Below are 25,298 nucleotides of genomic sequence, written 5' to 3'. Positions count from 1 at the left end.
TTGCGACGCTGTTGCAAAAGGGCGCGATAGAGAGAGTCCCGCCATCTATGACCGAGTCGGGGTTTTACGGCCGTTATTTTCTGGTTCCCAAGAAAGACGGCGGCCTCAGACCGATCTTAGATCTCAGGTCTTTGAACAAAGCGCTCATGAAGAGACCGTTCAAGATGCTCACTACCAGGAAACTCCTCGCGCAGGTGCGCCAAGGGGACTGGTTCATATCTCTAGACCTGAAAGACGCCTATTTTCAGATCCAGATAAATCCCCGTCACAGGCCATTCTTACGTTTCGCCTTCGAGGGTCTTGTTTATCAATACGCCGTTCTCCCGTTCGGCTTATCTCTGGCGCCCCGTACATTCACGAAGTGCATGGATACGGCGCTCGCCCCCCTGCGAAGCCAGGGGCTGCGCATTCTGAATTATCTGGACGACTGGCTGATTTTGGCCCAATCACAGACGGAGCTTCTGTCGCACCGCGCAGTTCTCCTCGACCATTTGGAAACGCTGGGCCTCTCTGTCAACTGGACAAAGAGCTCCCTTCATCCCAGTCAATCGATTTCCTTCCTAGGAATAGATTTGGACTCGGTCACGATGACGGCTCGCCTGTCTACACAGCGCGCGCGCAGTGTTCAGCGTCTAGCCGCCTCGTTCCAGATGGGCACCCGCAGGCCTCTGAAAACTTTTCAGAGGATGCTGGGTTACATGGCCTCAGCCCCCGCTGTACTTCAGCTGGGCCTTCTGCACATGCGCCCGCTTCAGTTCTGGTTGAACAGCCGTGTACCCCACCGCGCGTGGAACACGGGTCGCCAGCTGATCAGGGTTACGCAAACGTGTCTCACGGCGCTGCAGCCATGGACAGTAGCAGAATGGTTTCGTCTAGGCGTCACGATGGGGACCTTTTCCTGCCGAAAAGTCATCTCGACAGATGCATCCAACACGGGTTGGGGTGCAGTCTGCGAGGGCTCACCGGCCTTCGGCCACTGGTCGATTCAGGAAAGCCCATTACATATAAACTGTCTGGAAATGCTGGCGGTCGAGAACGCGCTCTCGCACTTTCTCCCGCGCATCCAGGGACACCACGTCCTGATCCGTTCGGACAATATGGCCGTGGTCTCCTATCTCAACCGTCAGGGCGGTGTCAGATCCAGAAATCTCTGTCGACTGACGCACCGCATTCTAGTTTGGTCTCAGAGCCGCCTGCTCTCGCTCAGAGCGACGCACGTGCCGGGCCATCTGAACGACGGTCCAGACATACTGTCCAGGAACCTCATCTCCACAGGAGAATGGTCCCTGAACTCACAGACGGTCCAGTTACTGTGGCGACTATTCGGCAGAGCAGAAGTAGACCTCTTCGCGTCAGAAGAGAACGCTCACTGCCCAATATATTTCTCGAAGAGCGAGGACGCGCTAGCCCAGGAATGGCCTCGCCGCCCGCTCTATGCATTCCCTCCGATCGCTCTGTTACCACAGGTAATTCAGAGGATCAGGGACACACGCCACTCGGTGCTCCTCATAGCCCCGCGTTGGGAGAGTCAGAATTGGGTTCCGGAGCTCACGCAGCTGTCACAGACAGCCCCGTGGCCCATCCCAGTCAGAGCAGATCTCCTCTCTCAAGCTCGCGGCACGATCTGGCACCCCCATCCACAGCGCTGGGCGCTGCATGCATGGGTGATCAACGACTATTCGTTGATTTGCCAGAGGGAGTAAGAAACACTGTCATACAGGCTAGAGCACCTTCCACGAGAAGGCTCTATGCGTCTAAATGGTCTGTGTTCTCAAAATGGTGCACCGACAAACAGCTGGACCCACGGTCGTGCGAGGTGCCGTCTTTGCTTGTTTTCCTTCAAGAGATGCTGGACAAGGGCAGGTCCCCCTCCACTCTCAAGGTTTATGTGGCAGCCGTCGCGGCGTTCGCGGAACCCCGACGCGCTCAGTCATTGGGCAAAGACGAGTTAGTCATCCGCTTCCTCAGGGGAGCTAAGAGGATGAACCCTCCGCGGCCCCCGTCGGTTCCGGTTTGGGATCTTTCTATAGTCCTTGAAGCTATGAAAGCACCCCCGTTCGAACCGCTCGAGTCTGTGGATCTGAAATACCTCTCGCTCAAAACCGTTTTCCTGACGGCTCTGTCCTCAGTTAAACGCGTTGGGGATCTTCACGCGCTCTCATCCAGCGCCGCGTGTCTTGAGTTTGGACCGAATGATTCGATTGTCATTCTCAAACCTAGGCATGGCTATGTCCCGAAGGCGATTGGTACCCCGTTCAGGGCTCAGATTATCTCCCTATCGGCTCTGCCTTCATCCGATAGTGAGCGCGATGCCAATCTCCTTTGTCCGGTGCGGGCTCTGAGATTGTACACTACGCGCGCTGCCGCGTTCAGACGCGCTGAGCAGCTTTTCGTGTCGTTTGGGGGGCGCACCAAGGGTCTGGCCGCCTCAAAACAGACACTGTCTAGATGGATAGTGGACGCTATCGCCTCTGCTTACGCATCTAAATGCCTGCCCTGCCCTCTGGGCATCAGGGCGCACTCCACTAGAGGCATGGCCTCATCGTGGGCATGGTCCTGTGGAATTTCCATTCATGACATTTGTGTGGCCGCGGGATGGGCCTCCCCGTCCACTTTTGTCAGGTTTTATAACTTGGAAGTTCCCGCCTTGCAGGCAAAATTACTAGCTGTCTGACGAACAGCTCTCTAAGAAGCTGCATTTCTGGAGGTCCCTCACAACCGGTTCGCCCCTTGTGCTCTCCTGTAATGCTTATACACTTCATGTGCCCGCTCTGCTGGCCCCATACATGCTTATGTGTACACTTCATGAGCCCGCTCTGCGGCCTCTTTGTACATTCACTCCACGTTAAGAAATTCCCCCGGTATATCCCTGGGTTTTTCATGAGTGGATTCGTAGCGCGCACGGCGTTGGCCAGGTGTTCCCGCAGCGTAAGCTAGCTTACGCAATACGAGAGAACCTCTCGTAAGAGAACGAATCGGTTACCTAACGTAACCTCGGTTCTCTCTAGAAGAGGGAACGAGTATTGCGTTCCCGGCCGTGCTTGCGCTACTAGCGTTTCGCTTCACGCTGAAATAAATCAACATATAAGCCTGGGAGAGCGCCTTATATACACCATGGCCACGCCCATTCTGGCGGGTCATGACGCAATGAGCGCGCGGGCGCCTCTCATTGGAAGCGGGTTCAGCCCCGCTCTCCCATAGGCTTAAGCAGTTCTCTCTGAGCGAACCAATGAGCTGCTAGCTAGCCCGCTCTAGGTCTGCCGCAGAGGAACTGCGTTGTGTATGGATACAAAATTATGAAATAATTTTTTGGCTTCAATATCTCAGCAAAGATGAATCTTTCCCGCAGCGTAAGCTAGCTTACGCAATACTCGTTCCCTCTTCTAGAGAGAACCGAGGTTACGTTAGGTAACCGATTCGATCTGTCACGGCACACTTAATTAAAGGCAGTAGCAGTAGGCTATACATTAAAGCTAGCTACACTGAGTAGGAATTTCTCCTATCTAGCGGTGACATTATACCAACTGTATTACTTTCTAGCCCCTCCCATTCCGAGGGCGTTTTAACTTATAGGGTATTATGGCCGTATTATTCCAAGATTAACATGGCTTTCAGTTCGACTTCGTCCACGAGTGCTCATTGAGGCGAGGAATCCTATACGTCGTTCTAGCGTTATGCACAACCATGCTAGTTAGCCAAGCAACTATAAAACTTACAATTTACACAATAGGCTGAATTACCTGTCGAGAAGAAAGCAGGCAATTTCGGCGTCCCTTTTAAAATTCTTGCTCCTCATGAGCTCTTTCCATCTTGAATAGCCACTCCAATATTGACTTTGGTCTTTTTGATTTGCCGAGTGCGTTGCCGTTTTAATTATCTCTTTCGCTTCCTTGGCGACTCTGATACATGTCCTCGAGGATATGCGTGATACTCCCATCTTCAACAGCTTTCAAATCAACAGCTGTTCTGACGGAACACCATACCCATCAGAATGGGATACCTTCGGTTAATGCGCATGCGCAGCAGTGGAATTTGTGGAATTGCGCATGCGGTAAATTTAAACCATCATCAGCATACCTAAGAGTGTACCTAATACACCAACACTTACAAGCGGTAAGTGTTGGTGTATTATATCGCATATTATATACACATTACCTAATTGCATGCCTTGTACAATCACAATAAATGTTGACAGACGTTTTCAATATATTATTTTTAACAAGTGGAGTCCTAATATCGTGTTAAAACGTTAAATCTGGTGTTGTTAACTCGAGGTTCTAGCGTTTGGCGCCATCTGACCGAGATTAAACACATCGACTAATGTTTTGCTTTTAAATGATTAATGCTTATTTTTCTGCTAACTGTAACCATGGAAAATAAGTGGGAGGAAATTTTCAATTACCTTTTAAAGGTACCAATTTGAAATTTGTATTAAAATATTTTTCAACCAGTCTATAAACAATGAATGTTTTTATAATTTATTTTCTTTTAGTAAGATACAGGTTATGAAGGGGTATGCTGGTAAGTGTGCAAACTAACAAAAAAGATACCCCAACACTTCATTTTCTATGAAGCAAGACCTATCGAAACAGGGGCTATCAAAACAGCATACCCCTTTATAAACTGTATTTTTTTATTAAACCAGGGGCTATCAAAACAGCATACCCCTTTATAAACTGTATTTTTTTTATTAAACCAGGGGCTATCAAAACAGCATCTGTATTTTTATTAAACCAGGGGCTTTAAAACAGCATACCCTTCACCAACACTGGTATGCTGTTTTGACAAAGTAGGCTAAATTGACAGACTCCGCTATAAAACTCAACTTCCGGTATGGTATTCTGACAAAGTATAATGTTACATTGACAGAACGTACCGGCAGTCGCGAGTAATCTCCCCCTCGCATTCGTCACGGTGCCACCGAGTGTAAAAACGCGAAAGGGGAAGCTTGAATTTACAGGAATTTATGTCCCTCTTTGGCTAATGTATTTTCAAGATGGAGGCACAACATGGCTACCGCCATTTGAGCATAGACTGTAAAAGAAATGGACAGCGACCCCATACTTCAACAGAGAAAAGTGAAGTCAATTAGAAGCACTCACTTCCTGATGGCTGAGCGACTGCGCAGGCTCAAACTGAGCTTGACGACGGAGATGTGACGTGAGCAACCTGTCTGACAGTTGTACGTCTTCTAGTAGCTGTGCCAAGCGGAATCTGAATCATTCCCTTCCGAATCGTGCAGAGCCGGAGATCGTGAGTATTAGCTCACAATATAAAATATTGCTGACTTTAATGCATTTAATTGTTATTTAAAATATCACAAAATTAGGCTATTTATTTAGGATTTTGTGTCACAATTACGTCAGTATATGTGCTCGATTAATCTGTCAGTCACTACTGGAGGTGTCACAACATACCAGTGGCGTAACGAGCCAAAACCGGGCCCTTATGCAGGATTATCAAGGCGGGCCCCTCCTACTACAGCACATGATGACGCAATGTCCACGAGTAGGCTAACATGAATAGGACAGGATAGGATCATAGAGACACAGGCAGCATATAAGAGATGAGATGACTGACAAAATCAGGAGTAGCCTACGCGCACAAAAAAAACAAAAAAAACTGGTGACTGCAACATAAAAAAAAAAAACACTGCTGGTGACGGAGCATCATGACACATTGTTACTCACTGCTATGACTACACACACATAGGCCTAGGTCCAAATACATAAAAAAGATGCTCACTTACATTATAGCGGCATTTTCCGGGCTTTCCTCTGTGCGAAGTTGTCGATTAAATCCTTAAGATCCAGATGGCGCGCACGGGCATTCTCAATTGACAGTTTGGCAAGTCGCTTCACTCTCTTGCTCCATCTCAATCTCGATCTCTCCCTCCTGTCATCTTTTTAAAAAAGCTTCCTATTTTTGGTAATTTATTAATTCATTTGTCAAATTCCTCTTTTCGTTTGCGCTTTTGAAAGCCACTTATGTGTTTGTAATTTGCCGACTCCATAACTGTCTCAAGTTCAATTTTTTTTATTGTTTTTTGCACGCAATACGCATGTTCACCCGGGGATTCCCCAGTCCCAATTCGAAACAAATTACACCAAAATCCATCATTGTTCGTTTCAAACATGTATTTAATGATCAGTAAAATATGTTGTTGTCATTATTTATTCAAATAAATTCATGAAAAATTAAAATGCGATCAGACTAAAAGTAGTAAAATGCGATAGGGGGCCCCGCCCCTGGCTGTCAATCAATATCTTCCAGTCACGCGGGCCCCTGATTGGTCCGGGCCCGTAAGCAACCGCGTACCGTGCTTACCGATAGTTACGCCTGTGCAACATACGGTGACATGTTCCTCGACTAGGTGTCAGTCAGGTGTCGTGTCAGTGTGTCGCGATAATGTCAGTGACACTTGCCACTATCCACTGGCACATGCCAGTCAGTGACACATGCCACTATCCACTGGCACATGCCAGTCAGTGACACATGCCACTATCCACTGGCACATGCCAGTCAGTGACACATGCCACTATCCACTGGCAAATTCTAATGAAGACCGGATGTGTCACCGGATGTGCCAATACGCATAGTGACATGTGCCATGGCCTCTGTGCGTCAGATGCCATGTCACTTATGTATACTGCTACTGCCTTTAAGTGTGCCGTGACAGATCGCATGTTAATCGATGTTAATATCGTCTCTCGAGACTTAAAGGTGCAGTAAGCGATTTTGAAAAGTGGATCGGACCGAGCACCAAAACACACTTGTAGCTGATCAGCAGTAAGGCGTGTATACACTCGTGATGGGGGAGGAGAGCAGAAATACTATAGAAAGAGGGAGATACCAGAGAAAATACAAAAGAGGAAAAGGTCTGGGGTATATGACTTCCCCGTAATCATTTCAGGGAAGCTTTCCAGCACTGGAGAGACCTTAAGGAGTGGGAAGGCCTAAAAACAGGACACCGAGGTTGGTTTAGTTTTCTCTATCCATTAGTAATGTTGGTTTTGCTGTGTTTCACAGAACTAAGATATGCTGTCTTTTGCTTAAATACACTTGTGTGTCATCTTCGCTTGTTTGTTCATTTGCATTATTATTATAAGCCTGGAATGTCTCAACCTCCTCCAACGCCTGTTTTTAAGCATAAAGATAATATACTCCTAATATATGTTTTTTTCTTTTGGTTCCCCTTTTAGTGATCACTATAACCATCGATATATATATATACATAGATGCCTCATTAAAGTAGAACTCCGGCGCAAAATGAACCTTTGGTCCTATTACGCATTGTTACCTAGTCAACCGTTCCCTGAGATTTGTTTTCATGATTATCGAATGTAAATAGTTTTATCTCTAAAAACAGTTTAGCCTATAAAGCTAGTATAACGGTAGTATATTGGGCATAGATCAATGACAAATAAAAATCGCTTGTTAATACCACTAACAAGGCTCAAAATAGCCCCACACTAACACGGTAGCATAATGAGGGTCCCTACCTTCAAACCGAAGCATTGAGAACTTTGTCAGTGTCCAGACAGTTTAATAAGAAGATATTTTTTACATACAGTCAACTTCGCGTATACAGGCCGGAGCCATCTTTGAAAAAGAGTCTCTACCAGTTGATCTACGAACGCCGATCCAAGTGCGCTGGTGAGATGTGAACGAGCTATAAGTTGTGATAAGGTGAGTGCGAACAGCAGGCTTGGATCGGCGTTCGTAGATCGACTGGTAGAGACTCTTTTTCAAAGATGGCTCCTGTCTGTATACGCGAAGTTGACTGTATGTAAAAAATATCTTCTTATTAAACTGTCTGGACACTGACAAAGTTCTTCTCAATGCTTCGGTTTGAAGGTAGGGACCCTCATTATGCTACCGTGTTAGTGTGGGGCTATTTTGAGCCTTGTTAGTGGTATTAACAAGCGATTTTTATTTGTCATTGATCTATGCCCAATATACTACCGTTATACTAGCTTTATAGGCTAAACTGTTTTTAGAGATAAAACTATTTACATTCGATAATCATGAAAACAAATCTCAGATAACGGTTGACTAGGTAACAATGTGTAATTAGACCAAAGGTTCATTTTGCGCCGGAGTTCTCCTTTAACGGCCGTTTCAATGGACCACTATGTAAGCCGTCCGCCATATTGGAGCGCAAAGCACAAAGCGTATTGTGATTATTGGATGGTAGGCCCGCATGCTACATCACACATGTTTCCGGTCCCACGGTCATGGCACGAAAATACTATTAAAACTTAATTTTGGAAAAATACTTTATATTAAAAATCTTTATATTAACTGCCTTTCTATTATGCAATACAGTAAATGACAACCGTCTGTGGACTCCCAGTGGCTTACATTATGATAAGTTTAGTGGGTAACACTTTAGAATACGGTTCCTTCGTTAATGAATAACTACACAGGAACAAATGAGTAACACAATATTAACAATCTAGTAACTACTATTAACTAACAAGAAATTATGTTTAACGAATTAGTAAGTAACAGCGCACAGATGAAAGTAGTAGTTCACTATTAACTAATTGATAACTATTTTTATGCTTCCCAGAGAACTACTGAAGAAGATTAATAGTTCATGCAAAACTAATCAATAACTAATGGACAAATGACTAGCACTACATTAACATTAATAACTGCTGTAAACAAATACACAAGGTTTATCGATATGTAATAGCATAGCAGACTTATGATTTGGGAAATAATTAGCCTATACTCTCTCCTAGAGAACTATTTATCAACTGAATAATTTTAAAGAAATGGCTTTTTAAATGCAGTTGTCGGGACCTTACTTGTCCTGTAGTGATTCAATGCCAGTCCAGAGGAATGCCAGAAAATTGGCCAGAGTCACGGTGACGGCTGGAACATATTGAGTTATCGGCCATCCAAATACCAAATACAGTGATTTTATTATTTAACCTATACCTCAAAAAAAAAAAAACAAGATTTTATTAATGTCTCCTACCTCATATGTGTGTGCAAATATCTTGTGAAGGATTAGAAGTTTCTACACTTTAGGATTGGCTTTTCATGTAAGAATCATGATAACTAACTAGTAATGACTCAAGTGTTACTACATACTTCTAAAGGAATGACTAATTATTTGGATCCGTATTCTAAAGTGAAGATCAGGGTAACTAACTAGTAATTACTCAAGTGTTACTACATACTTCTATGGGAATTACTATCTAAAACTTCACCAAAAACCTCAAAAGCTTAAAATAATTAGTAATTCCTTTAGAAGTATGTAGTAACACTTGAGTAATTACTAGTTAGTTACCGTGATCTTCACTTTAGAATACAGATCCAAATAATTAGTCATTCCTTTAGAAGTATGTAGTAACACTTGAGTCATTACTAGTTAGTTACCATGATTCTTACAGTAGTTTTCTGGGAAGCATTAAAAAAAAAGTAGTTATTGATTAGTTAATAGTGAACTACCACTTTCATCTGTGCGCTGTTACTTACTAATTTGTTAATCAGAATTTCTTGTTAGTTAATAGTAGTTACTAGATTGTTACTATTGTGTTACTCATTTGTTCCTGTGTAGTTATTCATTAACGAAGGAACCGTATTCTAAAGTGTTACCGTTTAGGGTTAAGTGATTAATTTAGACCAAAACAAAAGATCAGAGATTTATGTTTTTATCTCTAAAAACATTGTTTTTGACTTACATTTCATAATGAACTCAGATGAGCTCAGTGCCGACTTGTTTTCCATCAGTTCTTTTTTGTGAATTGGAATGTGTGCAAAGGATTGTGGGTGAGTGAAGGGTGCAAAGAATACACTTGATGCATCCTTTAAAAGCAGATGAATAAAGGATGCGAAACAAAGTCTGCCTTCCGAGGATTCTTTAAATTTATATTGCCTTCGGCGGCGCTTGATGTCGTGCCAGCCGAGATATGCATCTTTATAGGACGCAGCCTTCTGTTTAAGAAGCACCCAATGTGCCTGCAGGTGTCCTCTCTGTGTTACTACCTGGTTATGTCAAATTACATCAAAATGGCTGCCTTTATGTAGTCTTCTGTGATGAGGACACTGACCTTGATTTGGTGAACAAATATGAAATAACAAAATATGATCAATATTTAAATTGTATTAGTTAAAACATGTTTTATAGAAATAATCTTAAATGTGTAAATAAAAGAAAAAAGGTTGAGCCAAACTAGGCTTTTCAAATAATTTTAGAAATATTTAAATATTAACAGTTTTTTAAGAAGTTTTTATTACTTTTATTATGTTATGCATTTTTTAACATTTTAAAAAAAAAATCCTGACAAAAATGAGCATCACATCATCGTATGGCAGAGTTGAACATGAAACGTTCATGCAAAAGCAATTCAGAAAGCCTTTCATTTTTGTTTGGTTAATTGCAAAAACTGGTGTTTGCTTATTACACAAGCTTGGAAAAGGGAATGATGACAATGATCACTTTTCAAGCAAAAATAGAAAATGTAGAGCAATAACTGCCCTGTCAACAGAACAAAAGCAAATGTAATGATAAAGGCCAGCATACTGTGAACACAACATGTACAAAATCTAAAGCCAGAAAGATTTTATTCTTCTAAAATTGGCCAATCACTTGCAGTCACTTGCAGTCCATTGCTTTCACTGTAAAGGGAGGGAATGCCTGAAAATCTTCAATAGAAACCGCAATTTGCAAGATTGTTTTATGTTTGTGCTGTTGTCACTCTTGTATTAATACAAGGGTTTCGGGGCATTCAGAGTCACTGTAGAGGGTGTGGATGTGTCTCCACTAACCTGAATTCAGAGAGAAAAATCCACATGGTATCTAGCAAATAGTAGCATATAGCATAAGGAAATTGTCAATTTAAAGATATAAACCATAAATCATGCATACCCTAATGATTTCCCTTTTTCCTTGTCTAATCATTAAATGCAAGTAGCGATTGAGGCACCGTGCCAATGGCCAATGATTGGTAGACAGAAAAGTTGGCACATTCTTCTTCCCTGCCAATATCTATTCTCACTTCCTCTGAGTCGAGCCCAGCTGTCTCAGGCAGACCGAAACAGAGAGAGGAAAGCCTCAGATCAGCTCACGGATCACAATCCTTAAATTCTCACCACCTTACCTTGGCGAGATGGGAGTCAAGAAAAAGAGCTGTTTCTTACGCTTTCTAATGTAGCAACCTAGAGCTTTAAAGTGCCTCTATTATGCTTTTTCGGGTGTTAAGTTTTTTTATGTAGTCTGTGTAATACACTGTAGTTGTGAATGTCAAAGGTCTTCAAAGTTTCAAAGATCATTCAAAATGCACGATGGGAGTTATTGTCTCCCAAAGGAAAGAAATGATTCTGGGCTGCCTGAAACGAGTCATTAGTAATTCCAGCCTTACTTAATGCTCCAACCTACGTTTGTAAATAATTTGCATAGCCAGTCTATGGTCTTCATTGGCTGCCAGTGATCAATCTATACTTTAACCCGCCCTCAAACACTGGTTTTAGCTGAGGCCTGGAGGATTTTTGTTTGTGTTGTCGAAATGTCAAAAAGATTTTTAATGTTTTTTCTCTTTTTTTGTGCAAAAAATAAAGGAAGAATGGTGCTGCATTTAATCACAAGCACCCACTGTGGCCTCTTCTTTTTCCACCATATTGCACTGCAAAAGCAAATCCACTTTGCATGCTTTGTCAAATGATGAGAACTCAGACCATCTATACCATTCTTAAAACTTTGCGTACAAGTACAGAGAAACCCTCCTGAGCTGAAATTTAAAAATGGAAATGGGCTTTTTTTTATCTTGGATATCTTAACATATTGGATAAAATTGTTCTTGTCCTCTTAAACAAAAAAGAAAAGAAGACGATTATACATATTTTAAGGGTCACTAACAAAGTGCTCGCAAGATTAAAGTGGTGAACACAAGCCAAAATAATTATCATTAATCTTAACAGTTGAGAGCAGGTTCAGGGGTCAATACATAGAGAACAAGGCCTGTTTCGATGAGAATGGTGGAAAAAGAAGAGGCCACAGTGGGTGCTTGTGATTAAATGCAGCACCATCCTTCATTTATTTTAAGGTTAATGTGGCCTATAATTACGGCTCCACTTCCAGTTCTGTGAATTCAGGGTCATAGATCAGGTGGTCACGGAAACCTCTTGAGATGCTGTGACATCCTATACATGGCCATCAAATGTAGGACTTTTTAGGATGTGTCTGGGTTCAAAACAATCCCCTTGAGATTAAAGTGCCCCAATTATACTATTTTCAAAAGTTCCTAATTTTGTTTTGGAGGTCTCCTAAAATTTTATTTTTATTTGTTACAATTTTGTTAATAAGTTCCAGGAACTACAGTATGCGTTCTTGAAGTTCTCGTTCACTGGGCAGCACAGCTTGGATGATCTTCACAAGTACGGAGATAAAAGGAAAAGTAATCTTGAAAACACTCTGAAGAACATCAGTCAGTAAATGTCTGTGTGTTTGTGCCAGCGCTGCGTCCACTCCTGCAACAGAGGGACTTCCAAGCAAGATTAGAATCAAGATTATTAGAGGTTCATTACTGAGAAGCTCAAGCCTGAACTTTGACCTCCCGCGGATTAAAATCAATATACAGCACAATAACCTTGAGAAATCGATGCATAAACTCCTTTTACACCTTATTAAGAGCAAGGGGGAGACTAAGACGCAAGTCATTTGTACAGATTTTTAAATAATTATATCATAGTGTGAAAACAACAATCCATACAGTGGCACAAAAAAAGTGAACTTGGTTATATAAATAACAAAGTACACGGACAAGAAAAATATGCAGCTTCCAGAATCTGTGCCAAGGGATATGCCACAGATTCCACTGCAGTTGGAATTTAAAGGAGTGTGTGAATCTTTGCAGGGGAAAGCCAGTGACACTGTCTGCTGGAGAACAATGCATATTACTGCAATAATCACAGTTATCATGTGTGATCTCAGCAGACATGTTACTATAGTCTATTATCCAGAATATACATCCATTTTCTAAACCGCAATGTTGGGATGATGGAGTCTATCCCAGCATCTCGGGCCAGTCCATCGCAGCACTTACACATCGCCATTCACACTCACACTAACAGACAATTTAGTGTTTAAAATTCACCTATCCTGCATGTCTTTGGACTGTAGGGGAAATTAAATCTCCATCATAAATGAACATTAAGCACTAAACAGCCATTTCATTTGCTCACAAAAACCAACATTTCCAACATTTACTGCTAAAATCTGAGATGTAGAGTTTGCATGTTACTGAGCTTGACACTACGGATGCAAAACGGGCCCAGCCAGGACTCGAACCAGCAACTTAAATGCTACCAACTGAGCCACCATGTTGCACGGGACACAATATTGTATCCTCAAAAGTTTTTACTTTTGTCACAATACAGAACGATTAATCCCACTGTGTTTTCATTCAAATGCCAAAGTGGGATCCTATTTTAACAATGCCAATTGTCATAGGTGCAATTTCCAAGAAATGCACAAGACGACTGTGTTGTTACCTCGCTTTGGCTGTATCTTGGATATAAAGCGGCACTTGAACACACTGCAAAGACTACAGCTGACTGCCAACTATAGCACATGTGCTATGTGCCTGTGTGTAAGGAAATAACTGTCTGTATCAGCAGGTATCAATAGTCTACATTAGTCATTTAAAAAGAGAAACCAAAACTAGGACTGCAGATATACAAACCGTTAATAAAGTAGCGCTTGCTTACCATTTTGAATATCAATCATGTTGATCACTTTTTTCATTCCTGGAGACTCATGTTGTTATGTCATATGGCGTAAAATTAGAATAGCCTTCTGTCTGTGTCGTGTTGACTTCTGTGCTTGCTTTTATTCTCATGCACTGACTCGTTAGCAAAACTGAACAGCCAATCAGTGAACTCTCACAGACGGCCCTGATGCAGATTCAACATACTACCACTGACTTGTGGAACACACCGCAAAAACTAGCCCGACAGATGCTCACCAACAGCCCAACGGTGCTATTGCCTTATTGAATCCCTGCAGTGATGCTGTGCTGTAAGTGTATATATTATTATGGAAAATATTAACTCAATCAGCTAATCTGATGTTGCAGCCATATCATGTATAGCCATAAAACACATCTTAAAAATGTTTTTGTCTGTATGTATGTCATGATGAGAGCCCTTCATAACATGATTCAGCTGAAGAGATGCACATCCTTTGCATTAGACTTGATGATGAGCTCAGAGGAGATGGGTGAAGAGCTTTAGATTGCTTCTACTCTCTGCAATTGTCTGCAATTGAAAGCATTTATTTACACAACCACTTATCTAAAGAGGAGACAGGAAACACTGCTGCCCCTGAACCGACCCGTGGAGCATTGAGGCTCTCGCCAAAACAAAACAAAAGTACCCGAGAAATTAACTTTATTAAATGGTAAACCAAAAAAAATAAGATTATCATTTAATACTTTTAATTGTAGCCTAAACATTATGATTATTGAAATCACAACGATAACAGTTTATAATAAGCTTCTATTGGTTAACATTAGCTAATGCATAAAGTAACTTAACAATGAGCAATGCTTTTATTACAGTATTATTCTTTTTTTTTTTATCAACGTAGTTAATAAAAATACAGCTGATCATTGTTAGTTCATGTTAGCTCAGGTCCATTGAATAATATTAACAAACATTCTTCAAAATATCTTCCTTTGTGTTCAGTAGTGGAAAGAAATTCGTGCCAGTTTGGAACAACTTGAGGGTAAGTGAGCAATGACAGAATTTTCATTTTTGGGTGAACTATGCCTTTAAAGGGGTGGTTGATTATGGTTTCACTTTTCTAACTTTAGTTAGTGTGTAATGTTGCTGTTTGAGCATAAACAACATCAGCAAAGTAACAACGCTTAAAGTTCAAAGCAAAGGGAGGTATTTGCTTTTTAAAGAAATTGCTTTTTAAGGACTACAACAAACGGCTGGTAGGGACTACACGACATTCCTCCCGGGTTAGTGACATCACCAACCCTAAAATGTACATTAATCCCACCCCCTGAACACGATTTATAGATTATCAAGTCAGAATATGCTAATCATTGACTAGAAGATAACTACACATCAGCTACATAAATTAATCAACTAACCATTCAGAAATGTCCTGTTGCATTCTACATGTTGTCACTTCTTGAACCTCTCCATCATTGACTCTGTTGACATCATCTGACTCTGGTTTGAACATAAAAAGCTTAAAGTCTCTGAAATTTTCAGTGCATGCTTGTGTGAGGTAAAATGACACAAGCTGTTGAAGCTCCGCCCTCTGTGCGGGAGCAGCAGCTCATTTGCATTTAAAGGAACAGACACAAAATGGTGCGTTTTTGCTCACCCTCAAAGTGACAACTTTAACATGCTATATAAAAATCTGTGTGGTATTTTGAGCTAATAGTTATAATTTTTAGTTCAACTAATGTAGTTAACTAATGTTAACAAATGAAATATTATTGTAAAGTGTTACCTATGATTTTATTATAGAATTATATACATTTATAATACACAGTAAACTCTACAATAGAGATATACCAAATGTTAAATTACATAGGCAAGGCAAGTTTATTTATATAGCACATTTCATACACAATGGTAATTCAAAGTGCTTTACATAGGAGAAAATAAAATAATCAAAACAAATAAGAATAATTAAAACAGTTTAGAATAAAAAATAAAAATAAAGTACAATAAAAAACAGTCGGACGAACAGTGGCACAGTGCTCATTCAGTGAATGCATAGCTAAACAGATGTGTTTTGAGTCTGGATTTAAATGAGACTACTGTAGGAGCACATCTGATCTCTTCTGGAAGCTGGTTCCAGCTGTGGCTGGCATAATAGCTAAAAGCGGACTCACCATGCTTAGAGTGAACCCTTGGTATTTCTAGCTGATGTGATCCTAATGATCTGAGTGATCTGTTTGGTTTATATTGAGTGAGCATTTCTGCAATATATTGAGGTCCTAGGCCATTGAATGATTTATATACCAGTAATAATACTTTAAAATCAATCCTAAATGTAACTGGGAGCCAGTGTAAAGACCTGAGGACTGGTGTGATGTGTTCATATTTTCTGGTCCTGCTCAGAATCCTGGCAGCAGCGTTCTGTATGAGCTGCAACTGTCTTATGGTCTTTTTAGGAAGGCCAGTGAGGAGTCCATTACAATAATCCACCCTGCTGGTGATGAAAGCATGCACAAGTTTCTCTAAGTCTTGACTGGAAACAAAGCATCTAATTCTTGCAATATTTTTCAAATGATAGTATGCTGATTTAGTAATTGCTTTGACATGACTACTGAAACTAAGGTCTGACTCTAGAGACACACCAAGATTCCTGACTTGATTTTGAGTTGTTAGACCCCTAGAGTCAAGGTATGCATTCTCCTTGAGAACTTCATCTTTGTTTCCAAACGCAATGACTTCAGTTTTGTCTTTGTTTAACTGAAGAAAGTTTTGGCACATCCAACCGTTTACTTCATCAATGCATTGGCACAGGGAGTCAATGGGGCTGTAGTCGTTAGGCGATAGCGCTAAGTAGAGCTGTGTGTCGTCTGCATAGCTGTGGTAAGAGATTCGGTTCTTTCTCATTATTTGGCTCAGTGGGAGCATATACAAGTTGAACAGGAGTGGTGCAAGAATTGAGCCTTGGGGGACTCCGCATGTCATGGATGTCCACTCAGACTTATGGTCTCCTATACTCGCATAATAACCTCTCCCTTCTAAGTATGACCTGAACCATTTTAGGACTATCCCAGAAAGCCCCACCCAGTTTTCCAGCCTGTCAAGAAGTATGTCGTGATCGACAGTGTCAAATGCAGCACTGAGGTCGAGTAGTACCAGCACTGATAATTTGCCTGTATCAGTATTTAAGCGAATATCGTTTATTATCTTTATGAGAGCTGTCTCTGTGCTGTGATGCGATCGGAAACCAGATTGAAAATTGTCAAAGTATCCATTCAAGCTTAAGAATTTGTTCAGCTGATTGAAGACAACTTTTTCAATGATCTTGCCTATGAAAGGAAGATTTGAGATCGGTCTATAATTGCTTAATATAGTCTTATCCAGATTGCTCTTTTTCAGGAGGGGCTTGGCAACTGCAGTTTTCAGGGAGTTTGGAAAACTCCCAGAGAGAAGTGAGGCATTTACCACTTCTAGGAGATCTGCTTCTAAGCTGTTTAACACACATTTGAAAAAAGATGTGGGAAGTGTGTCAAGGGCGCAGGTTGATGTTTTAAGGTGCTGTACGGTTTCTTCCAAAATTTTGCCATCAATTTCTTCGAAAACAGACATAGTAACTACTTTCTCAGGTAGTGGTCTGATCTGTTTGACCCCAGTGCAACTCAAGGATGAGCTGATCACCTTTCTGATATTATTGATTTTCTCAGAGAAGTAAGAAGCAAACTCACTGCACTTGCTGTCTGAGAGCATTTCACTGGGAATCTGGCTTGGGGGGTTTGTCAGTCTCTCTACAGTAGCAAAAAGAGTGCGTGTGTTGTTTAAGTTGCTGTTTATAATATTCGAGAAGAAAGTCTGTCTAGCTTTGCCTAGTTCATGTTAAAAGCATGGATGCTGTCTTTGTAGATGTTATAATGGACTACAAGTTTTGTCTTCCGCCACATGCGCTCTGCTCTCCTGCATTGTCTTTTCATATTTTGCACAGCTGTTGAGTTTCTCCAAGGTGCTTTTTGTCTACCACTATTCTTCCTGACTTTCACAGGAGCAATATCATCAATTACACTTTTAATTTTTGAGTTAAAAGATTCAAGGAGAAAATCAACAGAGTCAGCAGATATGCTTGGTTTTAAAGATATAGCCTTCATAAATAGCACACTAATGTTCTCATTTAAGCATCTCTTATTGACAGACACAGATCTAGCTTCAATGGCAGGAGAGATCAATATATCAAAGAAAATATAGAAATGATCAGACAGTGCTACATCCTTAATAACAATCGATGAGATGTTTAGACCCTTACTGCTAGTAAATCTAGAGTGTGTCCACGATTATGTGTGGGTGTGTTAGCTGAGTCAGATCAAAAGTTTTGAAAATATAAAAAAATTCTTGGGACAGTTACTGTCTACTACTCTAGTGTAGTCTACTACACTACTACTGTAGTCCTAGTTATTAGTATAATAAAAGTAATGCAAATTTTTTTTAATTTCCTTCCCATTCATAGTTTAGAATTTGAATTTCAAAAATGCCCCATTAAGTTTCAAATAAAGCTGGATTGGAATGTAAGTGTCACAGGGGTCATCTGGTCCGCCACTCACCTTGACTTTGTGAGAAACGGAGACAGCTAGATGAATTAAATCTCAATTCATTGGACTGTAGTTTCAAAACATCTATCCCAGAGTTGACAATAGCTTTGTCTGCAAACTAAAAATTGTCAAAGGTAATCAATTTTCAGCACAGGGCTGCCAAATCCACAGCTCAGCGCATAACCATGTAATCATTTAATTTATGCTTGCAAAAACAAAAGACAAAGCTGCCCAACTTGAGCAAATTTCCATGTCAAAGGACAGGCATGCCAGTAAAGATCACCCCAGCCTGCTCATTAATCAGAATCATTTTCGCAGGTGCACAGATACGAGCATCCACACACAAATAAACATTGCAATGCTATTTGTTAACAGCTCTGAAGTCTGCACCTAGTATCTTCAATTCTAACGAATGGTTCTGATGAGAATATAGCTGAAATGAATCCCTTTAACTCTGTCCTCTTATCATGAAAGGACAGTGTAATGAATTTATAGTGTTTTCTGTGGTTGCACCGAACATGCCAATCCAACTTTTTTCCATTGGTTATCAGAAAGGAGAGTTGTTCCCTTTACCCTGCCTCCCTTCATCCTTTATAAACATACACACAAAAGTGCAGTACTGTAAGTACAGTATTGATGAACTATGCCACCCTTCTGTAAACAAGTCTTTTTACAAGCACAGCCAATGCAGTTTATTCTATACGTGCTCTTCTATTCTTCCCCTTCTGACTGAAGCCCTTAAAGCTTTTTACACAATACAGCAACACAATTTGCAGAAAGCATTATGTTCTTTGTATGACATGGAGTGTGGGAAGGGAACACAGCCGGTATGGTACAACTGTCAATATTCATATGGATTATGTTTGTTTTGATTTGCTGTTAAGAAATGGCAGCATTGGCTTGGGAAGCCCTGAGCTCTGTTACATTTCCAATGCGAACAGCAGAAGCAGGAACAATAGAACATTCATTAATATTACCATGAACAGAACAGACTCGAAAACAATATGCAAAATTGTTAACATGACATTGGCTGAAAAGGAAAATTGTCAATTTTGGTTCTAAATGTCAGCAAGCCAAGAATTCACTACACAAATCATATTTATCTTTTCTGCAAAGTGAACCTGTATTTACATAATCTATGTCAAGATGTCCACTCAAATACACTTTTTTAAAACAGAGACAGATTAATTGGAGACAATTTCCCCCGAAAATTTTAGTTGAGTTAGACACACTTGGACATCAACAGCAAAATGATATGGGAAGCATTGCCTCCTGTTTTTAGTTTAGGTTTGCTATGTTAAAGGGTTAGTTCACCCCAAAAAAAATGTATTCCGTCATCAATAACTCACCCTCACATCGTTCCATCGATCATGTCTCTTCAGAAGACTTGGATTGAACCGCTTGATTCATATGGATTTATTTTACAATCTCTTTATGGATGTTTTGAACCATCAGAGTTTTGGGTGAACCGACTTTCAATGTGGGGACACTGGGACAGAAATCTCTCAGATTTCATAAAAAAATATATTTATTTGTGACCTGAAGATGGATGCAAGTCATGGGTTTGGAATGACGAGAGTGAGTAATTGATGACAGGATTTTCATTTTTGGGTGAACTAATCCTTTAATTTTTTTTTGTTATTTTATTTAATTATTTATTTGCCACTTATAACAGCATTCCTGTTGCTCAAACAGTAGATCATAACACTAGCAACGGCAAACTCTTGGGTTCAATTCCCTTGGAAAGCATGAGCTGAAAATGTATACAGTGAGTGCAATTTAAGATGCTTCTTCTAAATGCATAAAAGTAACTAAAACAGACCTGTGACCAATTTTTACTGCTCCACGAACCACCAGTTGAGAACAGCTGCTCTATGCATCTCTAACATGTGGATGATGAAACTGTTGAGGGAGAAGACTGACTACACTCAGTTCTGGCTAAAAGACATCAGCATTTGAATGTACTTGCTTTGATGTTTCATCATCAAAAGACATTATCAGATCAAAATGAAATTGATGTATCATATTTTTGTTCTGTAACTGCATGATCAGATGAAATGCTCCTTTGTAACATCTAAAAATTCAAAGCAGTTGATTCAGATTCATCTCAATTCACCCCAATGCAATTGAACTGAGCCAAGAAGTAAGTGTGCATTTAGCCTGTAAGCATAAAGAGAACTCATTTGTCTTCCTTTGAATTCTTCATTTGGAAGATTCAAGTTTGTATTGGGTGACAAAGAAGCTCCTGAAGGTCACATGTATGTCTTCCAAAGGAGGCAGGAAATCAAAGAGTGATTATTGAAGACTAAAGCAGGAATTGCCAACACCTGTCTCTGACTGCAGCTAGTGCACTTGATCAAGATGGATCTGTTAGGGAAGGAGTCTCTTAAGAAGGGGAAATGGAGGAATCCACATGGGGGGTTGAATGGCTCAGTTGTGGAGAGCCTTCACTGCCCTGAGCTCTGAGGGGTGTTCAGGGTGATGTTGTGGGTCACTCCTGGAGTTAAAGGTCATTAGGAGTATCAGCACCTCCAGACAAGCTATATTTCTAGAAGATTTTTCCAAAGTCTGAGGTAGTCGGAATGTCAGTATGGCAAAACAGCTCCTCGATGAAAGATGGGTTCATTTAAAGGATGAAATGTTGTCTTTAACTATTAAAAGAAACAGAAAGGGAAGTTGTTTATTTGGATTGGTCGTCCTCGTCCACTGAAAGAGATCATAGTTGAGGATTTGCATAAAAGATAATATTTTGGTAGTGTTTCCAAGATTTAAAGGGGATAGTTTGCCAAAAATGCATAATCGAGATAAAAGAAAGAACTGTTAAAAGATAACAGTGTTAATTTAGTGTCATTGTTACTATTATAGGTTTTATTCATATTTTGAATTCATTCTTATTTTCCTATTTCCTATTTTCATTTTAGTTTGGTTTGGTTAAGTAATAGCCCTACGACATGACAGAAAATAAATGATATAAATCATTTGTATCAGCTAATTGAATGACAGCATAAGATTGCAAAGCTATGCATTTGTCAATCCTTATTTTATTGCTCTCATCGAAAACGCTGATCACAAAATTATGTGCAAAATTGTACACCAGCCAGGCAGCAGAACTCTGAAATGATGATGAAATGAAACAGGAGGATGACAATGGCACTCGACCCATAAAAACCATCTCCTGTCCATTAATTGTGGCTGTAGACTGTCCATACCGCAGTTTGTGACCACAACCTCAGCTGAACTTTGAGACCTGATGCATGGTTTATGCAACAATAAATGATTCTCTCTGTCTCTCGCTCACTCAGACTGCATTATGCTCAGGTGGCCTGTATTAAAATATGGGACACGCCAACCACCAGTGCAGTCAGAAATTATGAATGATCGCTTCACTCTGTAAGGCATTATTTGCGGGACACCGCTGGAGTTATATCACTGACTTTGTCTTGATTTAAATTTCTTTGTAGGGTTTTTGCATGAGGACATGTAATCTTCCAGTACAGAGAGAATGAAAACAGCTGGGCGGGAGTGAAGATGAGTATTGTAAACGTGCCAGATGTCGCCCAGAGATTAGAACCTGCACACATCAATCATCAAGTACAACTGGGGATTTCGACACCCCATACAGACTTTCAGTCAACTCAGGGACCCCAAGTGTAGACAAATTCACAGCATATCACAATGGTTCAAACAGTGCCTACATGTTTAAAATATATATTACATTTTTTTTCCCACTGTTTGCAAGAGATCACTGTCAGCAATGACAAATGTCATCAACACAGCAGTAACACTTTTCTCAGTAAATATCAATTTTCCACCAGGTACCAGGCTGTTACAACATACAGTACATGGTCTGTGCATTTTGTAAATCAAGGCATAGAAAGACTGGGGGTGGAAGAACATCTTGGTTAAGAGTCAAATGAGGGGAAAGCTATTCAGTGTGAATTCAATTTACAATATATTCCTATCCACCTTATTCCTGACGACCTACTGCGTTTTGAATTATGGGTGGCACTTCCGGTTTGGGGAACTTCCATTCAAAAAGGCTGAAACGAATCATTTCAAATCATAAGGTTGCCCTACAAATAAAGCTGATCCGTCAGTTTGACTGGATGAGCTGTCAATTTTCCTTCATGATTTATTTTCAGACATCATGAGAATAACGTTATACTTGGTATTTTAACGTGACATGTTATTACAAGAATATCTATGGCAAGAGCTCTTTTCAGTCGCTGCTTTCTTTTCCTCATGATGATTTTTATTTTTTCCTTTGCAATCCGCTGTAAAAGTATGAAAAAGGACAACATATACGGCACATTTGTGGTCTGTTCTCCCAAATTTAATTTACGATATTCCATTAATAATTCACTGGAATGCACGAAGAATCTCTCGTTATTCTCCTCAAATCCTCACGTCTCTTTCCAGGTTTGTTTTCACTGGTAAATGCAATTTATAATCTGTCAAAATGACGGAAATCACTTTGATATAGTGTCACGTAATGCTGAAGTTAATGAACATTTTTGATTAAGGCTTGTTATACAATACAGATAGTATATTTGCCTGTGATATTTAACCAAAGACTCGTGCTTTTGGGGCTACTTTTGGTCTGTTGAAAGTACCTTGTTGATTCTTTGAAACTTTTAAATTTCATTTTAATGTTCGATGGTTGAAGGGTGAGTCGATTAATGTCATCTCATTGTGACACTTTTTTAACGTATTGCGTTCATAGAGCGAGCCTTTCACTGATTGTTTACAGCTTAACGGAAGTTACACCCATAATTCGCGCAAAGCGTCATGGGGCGTAGGAATACAGTGATAACCTACTTCCACAATAGTTTTTTTCTTCTTTTTTTATTTTTGCTGTGAAATGACAATCATGTTTGCAGTTTTACATTAGATTAAACTACAGAAAGTAAGAATACAGTGCAACCAACTGCAATCAGTATAGCCTACTATAAAATGGGGTCAGTGTGTGAATTATTCAATGACTTTCATGGGGGTTACTTTTAAACAAATTTTTTTTTTTTTGTATTTTCCAGGACATGTTTAACTGTATAATGGCGTCCCAGTAGGCTATGTACAGTTAACCAAATGTCAACTTATTTTTTTCCAAATGCATACAAAAAAAACACAAATAATGTGTACCCGGTTTCGTCGATGTAGGCCTACCACATTGTAACGGAAAGAGAACATGCGTTTACTGTTGTCATGGTTACCATCTCACAATGATTTCAGTTCATGAGCATCAATAGCCCACTCTGACTAACTTGTAAGGCAAAGCTAACTTTTTTTGGTTACAAGAAATGCTGATGAAACATACTTGTTAAATGAATATATACTATGGAACTCTACCAACTTAATTTAGTAACGTCCGATCCTTATTCATGGGGGTCAAATTCGTACGAAAAAGAGAAAATAATTAACAAAAAGAATAAGAAAATGGTAAATGACTCCATTATATACCATAATACAACATGGTTATTATTTAGCAGAGAGAGAGAGAGAGAGAGAGAGAGAGAGAGAGAGAGAGAGAGAGAGAGAGAGAGAGAGAGAGAGAGAGAGAGAGAGAGAGATGATCCCATGGTTAAGGTATGTCTCGGTTCATCTAAACAAAAATCCAAATGTGTGCCTCTTTTCACATTTACAATAAAAGTCATCGAATTGTACATAGGCTATGTAATCATGAGATTTGACTATGAAATAATAAATATGGTCAGGGTGAAAGTCAATAGCTCTTGGCACTAATGCTTTCAGCCTCATTTATTCCTGGGCGTCAGAATGTTCAAACGTCCTGCTGTTTCACAATGTACCGTATGAAAAATGACATTCACCCAGTGTCTGTGCTCTTACCCAGCAAACACTAGCCCAAAGTACCGCGTCTGAAGCCTTGCTATTCTCGGAGAATCAAAACTAAGCGGGGTCTCGCACAAAACGGACAAACTTGATCTAAGTAAATATGAAAGATGTCTCAATATGTGCGTGCAGCGGTTTCTGATGAGAATATGTGTGTGCGGGCTTCGAAGCGCTGTACAGAATGTGTGTTTTCTACTAAAGCGCATACTAGTATGATAAAACACAGCACAACAATTACTTACCAACAGCTACTTGCAGTAGATCAGCGCACAAGAGAAAACACAAAGACAGGACGGTCATCTTTCCCATATTTTGCAATAAATCCCAAACTCCATTTGCGTTTACATGCTCTCCGGCAGCTCGCTGCGTAATTCCCACCATTCCAAAGGGATGCGATTCCACAAACTGGTCATGATGCTGTCCAAGTGTCGGAGGGAAGATTGAAGTTTAAAACAAATGCGCACTTCAAAAGATATAAGGTTGTTGAATATTACGTAAAGATTATTAAAAGCGTTGCATTGTGAAATAGTCTCCTCGCGAAGGCAGCAACCAACGTTTACGCACAGACGAGGATTAAAAAATAGATATGGATTTGGATGAAAATCTCTCTCTCTCTTTCTCTCTCTCTCCCTCCCTCCCGAAACAGACACGAACAGAGTCACTCGTGATCACTCGCTTTTTATTTCACACAATTTTCCTTAATCCTGCTCTGGCTCCAAACCCTTCCCCTCTAATTCTGTCCACTAAGCCGATTTATTCGTGCTGGATTTTTTCCCCTCACTGAAAAGGTTTTGAAAGATCATTATAGGCATACGTGGTGAGATGCCTTACTCTGCATTAACTGCATAGAACCTGGAAAGATCAAGAGCTGGAAATGTTTCTACGAACAGCGTCACCTAGGGTATCTGCAAATGAACCCCACTCAGCACCAGTGAGTTTTCGTGTTTCACTAAGTTTTCGTGCATGAGGGTCATGGGATGTCTGTGAAGATAAAAAAAAAGACAAATTCTTTAAAAAAAAAAAATCGTAGGTTAAAATACACGCGTCAGGTTATTAGAAATGTAATCTTTGCATTCATGTGGGTTTCATTTTTTTTAAAGGACTGTTCTATACAAATATTTTGATTGAATGACTCTGAAAATTGTAGATACATCCTTAAAAGCACTAAAATGGTTACAG

General features: G+C 40.4%; 1 protein-coding gene across 2 annotated transcripts in view; it reads right to left on the bottom strand.

Moving 5' to 3' along the window:
* igsf21a (immunoglobin superfamily, member 21a) overlaps positions 1 to 24,777 on the bottom strand; it is a 302,035-nt gene extending 277,258 nt beyond the window's left edge. For both annotated transcript variants that reach the window (XM_056251381.1, XM_056251382.1), the window contains exon 1: positions 24,362 to 24,777. In XM_056251381.1, the coding sequence (XP_056107356.1) occupies positions 24,362 to 24,500 (139 nt within the window). In that variant the 5' untranslated portion in view covers positions 24,501 to 24,777. The remainder of the gene's footprint in view (positions 1 to 24,361) is intronic.
* Positions 24,778 to 25,298: the final 521 nt, after the last annotated feature.

Source organism: Rhinichthys klamathensis, unplaced genomic scaffold, assembly GCF_029890125.1.
Source record: "Rhinichthys klamathensis goyatoka isolate OS25496 unplaced genomic scaffold, OSU_Roscu_1.1 h1tg000082l_1, whole genome shotgun sequence".
In the NCBI taxonomy this organism is placed as follows: domain Eukaryota; kingdom Metazoa; phylum Chordata; class Actinopteri; order Cypriniformes; family Leuciscidae; genus Rhinichthys; species Rhinichthys klamathensis.
This window is presented reverse-complemented; position numbering and strand designations above follow the sequence as displayed.